Genomic DNA, 6,690 nt, shown 5'->3' with positions numbered 1-6,690 from the left:
TGGGGTGGGATCAAGAATGGCTATCTGCTGTACTGGACTGGAGCGGGCAAGCTATGTACATGCCTGAAGTCAAGATGGTTACACGGCGGTGGTGAAGAAGGCAAATCATGTTTGTGCAAAGCCCCGCGGCTTTTTGTTTTACGAAATGGGCAGGGCAGGGCATGGAGGGTCGTGTTGCTGCTCAAAATGTATGAGATGGCGTTGGGGTAGGGATAGGAGAAATGTCGAGTGGTGGAGGTGGTATGTATGGAATGAGGGTTTCTTCTGGTCCATTTGACGTCTCTCTATCTATCAACGCAAAGGAGACAGACCAATGCAGGTACAGTACCTCACGATGCGCTAGCTAGTTCTTCTGGGGGACCACGCAACTCTACGAAAAGAGCGCTTCAAAAATGTGTCGAGTGAGTTCCATCTAGTCTAAGCCACATAACATAACAAAGAATATGCTCGGTATATATCCAATCTTGCAACAATAAAATTACAATCTCCTCCGCCATTAAGGAGCCGAGTCCAACGTCCCCTTACCCCCCGTCGAAGCCGTAGCATCGGGTCCCTTCTGCTGGCGCAGCTTCTGCTCGAACTTGGCGAATTCGTGCATCGAGATCTCTTCCTCGGGGTCCATCGCTTGCTCGACACCTTGAACTTCCTCGATCTGTTTGCCAGTCTATTAGCCAAACCGCCTATGACCTTGCCATACCTTGATGGAGTGGGAAAAAGGGGGGGGGGGGCATACATAATGCATCAACATAGACTCAATCCCGTTCTTCAGCGTCACCGTACTGGAGTCGCAGGTCCGACAGGCACCGCGCAACTTGAGCAGGACGATGCCATTCTCGAACCCCCGGAACTCGATGTCGCCGCCGTCCTCTTGGATGGCCGGGCGGATGCGCGTGTCCAGCAGCTCCTTGATCATGCCAACCACCTCATCGTCCTCCTCGTCGAAGCGCAGCGAGTCCGCCTCCTCACCTTGCGAAGCCTCGCCGCCCGCCTTGGCGACGGTGTTGACGATCGACTCGCCTGACGTCACGGCCTGCGTGATCAGGCTGAAAACCTCGGGTTTGATGTGCGCCCAGTTGGAGTCGGCGGCCTTGGTGACGGTGATGAAGTCCGGCCCGTAGAAGACCGAGGTGACGCCCTCAACGTTGAGGAGCTGTGCCGCCAGTGGGGACGGGTGCGGGGGGGCGAGGGTCGAGCGTGGGGAGAGATATTCGAGGAAGGTGGTGGGGAAGTCTTCGGGGAGGACGCGGTGGTTGGGGATGAATTTGAGGGCCTGCATTTATGGCTTGTTAGAGGGGTCGTTTCACGATACCTCCAGGATATTAGGCGAGTGAGGTCCCATAGGGCAAGTCACGTACATCAGGGTTCGGGGTGTTCTCCGTCTGGATGAATATCGTGCGTTTGCTCGTCGGCGCCGGGCCGTTCACTCGCGCCTGCACGAGGGAGTGGTGGTGAGGTTGCAGAGTAGGTCGGCGACGGGTCTCGGAGGGAGTGATCGCGGGCAATCGTGTTGAGCGATGGACGCTGCGGTAGGATCCAAACACCGCCGGCCGGGCGAAGCGCGAGGCCTCGAGAGCGCCGCTGCCACCACCGCTCGTCAATTTGCCGCCCAGCAGGGCGGTGCGTCGAAGCATGGTTCTCCCGGATGTAGAGCTGACAGACATGGTGTGCAGATTTGATTGATTTGGGGGGAGTTAAGGCGCAACAACTGGTCGAATGGTCTTCCGTTGGTGGCTAAAAACCGTTCTTCGGAGATGTTGAGAGATGGAGGACTGATCGATAATACTTTCTTCTCCGACCGCTCGGCCTCTGACGCAATGAGTTACACGTGACCTTCGGCATAGAATTGATGACAAATTCAGGACTGTCGGTGGCCAATCACAATCTTACTGTTTGACATCTTTTGCCGATGCCGGGGGGGCCCCGGTTTGCTGAAAAGTCTAGATTATAGGGAACTGAGCAATGGGTGATTCGGGATAGGCCAGAAAGTGTCACTTGGGTCGATACTGCTTGTGATTTGTATGAGTAGTTGACTGAATGCCCATGTCTACTATACGCGGCATGGTTTATCGTTGTGGCGACTGCCTTTCACAAAAGTATACTTGCGCGAGGTAGACTGCATGTAAAAAACAATGAGATTATCAACTCCTGGAAAGGAAGAATCACTGAACTGGCTATCGCACTCTCCAAGTGAAGTATCTAAACAATCGCATGGGAAAGGGTTACATTAAATTGGTGTACAGTGGATTACTGTAAATCTTTGGCCATGAGTGGCGAGTCGACAGCAGTCAACGTTTAGACATGTTGTTGAGGACGTCGGATTCTTCCATGCGCAGTGCATGACTGGGCGGCAACCTCACTATCATGGTGGCTGCCAAGAGCTGTCAAGTCGAACAGCCGCAGCTAAAGTCGATGAAATTGTGGTTGTCTTCTGTCTGTCAACAAACGCGTCAACCAATTGTATGATCGGCTCTAGGGTGACTGATGATCTCAAGAAGCTGATTGACCACCAGAAAACAATAAGATCAGACTAATCCTCTTGATTCTGTGCAATTTCGCACACCTCGTGCAAGAGGAGTAACAAGAACCAGGCGACACGTCGGTTGAAAGACGCATGTCATGCGTGAAGAAGCCGACTGAGTAGTGAGGGCAAACAGTGAGGCAGCAACTGTAGGTATACCCAGCCAGTGGAAGAAGAGCTGTGTGGCTACTAGTAGCCACCTCTCCTCGACCTGCCAGCCTGTCGGTAAGTTCTTCCACGGGCTCAGGTTGCACCGCGCCACACGACGGCTCTACTCGCAAGGTCATCACGCAACCACTTTGTTTAACATCAGCCGCTCGAAGCTTGCACGACGGCAAGCGGCCTGCCAATTGACCCTCTGGACCCAGAGGGTTAAGGGAACTGACAGACGGTGGAACAACTTCCCGGCCACGGCTTTCTTTCGTATTTACCCCGGCACACCGATTGGTGGTTGCTGTTGCAGCCCTTGCACATGTGCAATCCATGCGATGAGTTCCGGTGGGGACGAGTGGATCGGTTTATGCTCTCATCAGATTCCAGCAGGGTACGGAGTACAGAGGCACCCATGATTTTGAGGCAGGCGCGGGTTTCTCACCTGGCGGTGGGGGCTGAGATGTCTCTACCTAGGGGTTTGTCTCCGACCGACTCTGCTGTGTCTAATTCCCAGCAAATCGCTGCTTAATCTGTATTTTGACATTGTACCGAGGCCGGTGATGAGGGACAATGGCTATAGCCCAAGAGTAGCCTCTCCCAATCCAAAAGTTCAGGGAGGGTTTTCAAGCCCTTCCTACCATGTGCTGTCCTGTAACTACTGCACAATCTAGGGGTTAGTGTCATAAAGGGACTGCGTAATGTGATTGAGTCTTTGGCGTGATGACTTATTGGAGAGTTAGATCATGAAGCTACTAGCAGCGGAAGCTGTAATTTTATATATTCGCACGCTGGTTCCTCCTACGGCTTGAAGTACCAATAACCATTCTTTACCCTGTATCATGATATAAATCCTTATGCTCATGCGAGTCTAATTCTCAAATATATTTGCTCTTAAGCCTGGGTCAATGGTCTAGGCTGTGATGGCTCCTGTAGTGATCGCAAAAGCACCGTACGCTATCTTGACAATGGGGCGAGTGTGACCGCCTTCCCGAGAAAACCGCGCTAAGCCCAAAATATTCCCTCTGGATGCAAGTTGCAGCGGAGCACATGGTCGAATCTTTCCCCCGCGGAGATCGAATCGACCCGGCGTGACATTCCTGCTTGGTTCACCTTTCGTTGTGACCGGCTTCTGCAGGACGATGGTCCTCAAGATTCAGTCATAGCGCTACTAGCACGCCTGAAGACTGCGAAAACAGACTGGCAATAAAATGCCGGGGACTTGCGAGGTCTGCGTGTCGGAGCCTTCCAAATACCGATGCCCGACTTGCGGGTTGATGAGGTATGTGAGCAAATTTCTCTCTCGTGCTGTCTTCAAGCAGCGCAGGATGAACCCAAACCCTTCGGCTACGCGTGCAAGTACTCATTGTAGTCTTCTAGTTGCTCCCTCGCGTGCACTCAATCACACAAGATCTATTGCGCCCCGAAGGCACTGCCGCCGAACCCGGCGGAAGATCAAGAACCCTCTGCTGCAGCCATTGGAGACACCCCCGAGGCTGAAATGCCTCAGACGGAGACCGGCCTCGATATCAAATCCTTAGGAACCTCCAGTCAGCTCAAGGAGCTCCTTGATCGCTTTCCTTCTCTGCGGGATCAGCTTCAGGATATCTACCAGGCTACTTTGGAGGAGGAATGGCAGGAGACCCAACCGTACGCCGGTCGGCCACGGGGCTTTGGGAGAGGCAGAGCGACGCACCGTCATCGGGGACCGTGGACGCGTGAGAAAGGGTTCAACCGGGGAGTGGGCAAGGTCAGAAAGCTTCGGGAACGATGTGAAGAGGGGGATGAAGTCGGCAAGAAAGCAGAAGGCTATATGCGCTTCATGGCCTTGATCACGGGGAATCAGCTACCTGAGGCTGCATGAGAATGTGCCCGTCTGGTTTTGTTGGTGCGTCTTGCAGCGAGAGGCAAGGTGGCAAACTACGCTTCCCACCGGAGAAGTGCCAAGACTGCACGCAGTGCAGGTTTGAGCTTGACCAGCCGACCAGACCAGGTTGATGCTGCTTCACCGAGAAGCCAGCCGCTTTGCTTCTCACCCTCGGGGACACGTGTGAGCGAACTAGCTGGAGAAGGCGGTGTTGTCCGGCGTGTTACTATTACAGCACAGCAATGCCATCAAAGAAGCAGCGTGTATATAAACAGTATAGCCTCTCTTAACAGGCCATCACAAAGCAATTGGATCTAAAACACTCGTGTACGAAGGTAGCCGGTTTGGTAAGAAAGGAGGAGATACCACGTGTACTATAGTGTAGATCTGACTCAGGATGGAGCTACAGGCGATAGTCTGTCGACCAGATAAGCTGTTTTTGCCGCCACGCAGGCCGATCGTCGTGGATGGAGCAGTCAAATGATCATACCCCGTAGGTAATCCAGACTCTGGGGAATACCAGAGGGCCAATGACTGCTCGTATCGTGCGGATAATCTGGGGTCACCCTACCAATAGCATTATTGGGATTGCCCTGGTCGCTGGTCGCATTTCTAGGGATTGAGGATCAGGCTGTCCATGGACATCCCATCCCGAGCGATTTACCCGCACGAAAAGTGGGAGCGGGGGAGATCGCTGTGGATGGATTCCTTCTCCGTATTCAACGGAGTGATCGTACTCAGTGTTCAAGTAAGGTACTAACTAGTAGTCACTGCCGCGGTTGTTCATGCCGACCAACTGGGATTCGCTGCAGGTTAATCTAAAAGGAAGGATTGATTTCTTGCTCTTTGGAAATAGACCAGGTCAGAATTTCTCCAAATGGTGGCTGATTCTTGGCTCAAGTCGCGTAGAATGTTGGGAGGAGGAGGTAGTGGTGGTGGTGGTGGTTGTTGGAAAGAGGAAACGGAGGGGGATGTGATTGGGATGAATTGAATTGTCATTGTTGGGGAATGGCAAGTTTCAAGTTCAAGGTTGCAACTTGGAACTTCCCGTAGCTCACTGCACATCCAAACAATTCCCTTGACTGCTACTTCACTTCCTTTCTTCTCTTCTAACAACAATCAATCCCTCTATGTGACTAGTGACTAGACAGGATTATTCGGCGACCAAGTACCGAGTTGTCGTTGTCAGCCATATGCCTCGTGTTGCTAATTTTAATTGCAATCCTCCGCAGTAACGTTAGTTAGCTAGATAAGTAGTTGCTAACTAGCCAGGTAGGACTAGGCCCCAGAGGGTCTTCCTCCCGTCTACTCCCTCCGTCTACGTCTACTGCCCCGTCAGCCCCCAGTTGTCACTACTACTATTAAGTTACTTTGACTTACTTACTACCTAGTACTTACCACAAGTGCTGTACTAGACTACAGTACCTACCTACCTAGTACTGCGTGCTGTCTATCCGTCTCCTCCGACTTTATTCTTTCCTTTTTCTTTTTTACCCTCCCCTCCAGCCTCTTCCCTGCCCTCTCCGATCTGATTGTACTGTACCCATCGCCGACTCGGTCCCTCCTCCTCCTCCTTTTTCCCTCTTCTCCCTCTCCCTCTTTCCCCCTTCCCCTCCCCCTCCACTCCCCCTCCTCTGCTCAATCAATCAATCTGTTCAATAAATCTCTCGTCGGAATCTCTCGTCAGACTGTGCTGCCTCAGTCTGCTTCCCCCCCATCTCCTGTCCTGGAATTGTGAATCGTATTCCCACGAGGGGGTTCAGCTGGTGGATTACTAGGAGGTATCTTGTTACGGCTGCAGAAGAGACCAATCAGAAGCGGAAGAGAAAAAAAAGAACATCCCTCCGGGCCAGACAACGGGCGGCGGAAAAACGACCAAACAAAAGATTCCCTCCCCCTTCGACTGAACCAGTCCTACGCATTACTCTTACTCTGCGATCATTTATTTTATTTTTCATTTTTCGAAAAAAATATTCCGTTTGCTCATTTGATTGCAATACAAAACGGATTTCAATTGCTGATCCTTCCTCTACCGACCTTGTACGAGCGACAATGGATGAGCTGCTGTGTCCGCCTCCCTCACTTACCTAGCCGTTGAAACCTCACGCTGTCGCACCTTGTGTGTTTGCTCGATCGGACCCTCATCTGCCCCGCG

General features: G+C 52.4%; 3 protein-coding genes across 3 annotated transcripts; 1 reads left to right on the top strand and 2 right to left on the bottom strand.

Annotated features, from left to right (window-relative positions):
- Positions 1–496: 496 nt before the first annotated feature.
- On the bottom strand, positions 497–1,631 carry BO86DRAFT_327223 (NifU family protein; the record flags this gene model as incomplete). Its single annotated transcript, XM_025668601.1, has 3 exons — positions 497–652; positions 734–1,270; positions 1,356–1,631. 3 exons carry the CDS (start codon positions 1,629–1,631, stop codon positions 497–499), a joined length of 969 nt encoding a protein of 322 aa, XP_025521720.1.
- Positions 1,632–2,074: 443 nt separating this feature from the next.
- BO86DRAFT_46262 (uncharacterized protein) lies at positions 2,075–3,099 on the bottom strand. Its single transcript, XM_025677405.1, has one exon. It carries the CDS (start codon positions 3,001–3,003, stop codon positions 2,488–2,490), a length of 516 nt encoding a protein of 171 aa, XP_025521719.1. The 5' UTR covers positions 3,004–3,099; the 3' UTR covers positions 2,075–2,487.
- A 627-nt stretch (positions 3,100–3,726) lies between these two features.
- BO86DRAFT_393956 (HIT finger domain protein) lies at positions 3,727–4,863 on the top strand. Its single transcript, XM_025673131.1, has 2 exons — positions 3,727–3,950; positions 4,049–4,863. The coding sequence occupies exons 1-2, from the start codon at positions 3,946–3,948 to the stop codon at positions 4,530–4,532; spliced, it is 489 nt and encodes a 162-aa protein (XP_025521718.1). The 5' UTR covers positions 3,727–3,945; the 3' UTR covers positions 4,533–4,863.
- The last annotated feature ends 1,827 nt before the right edge of the window (positions 4,864–6,690 follow it).

This window comes from Aspergillus japonicus, assembly GCF_003184785.1.
Source record: "Aspergillus japonicus CBS 114.51 unplaced genomic scaffold BO86scaffold_138, whole genome shotgun sequence".
In the NCBI taxonomy this organism is placed as follows: domain Eukaryota; kingdom Fungi; phylum Ascomycota; class Eurotiomycetes; order Eurotiales; family Aspergillaceae; genus Aspergillus; species Aspergillus japonicus.
The sequence above is the reverse complement of the archived record's forward strand: the minus strand, read 5'-3'. Positions and strand labels throughout refer to the sequence as shown.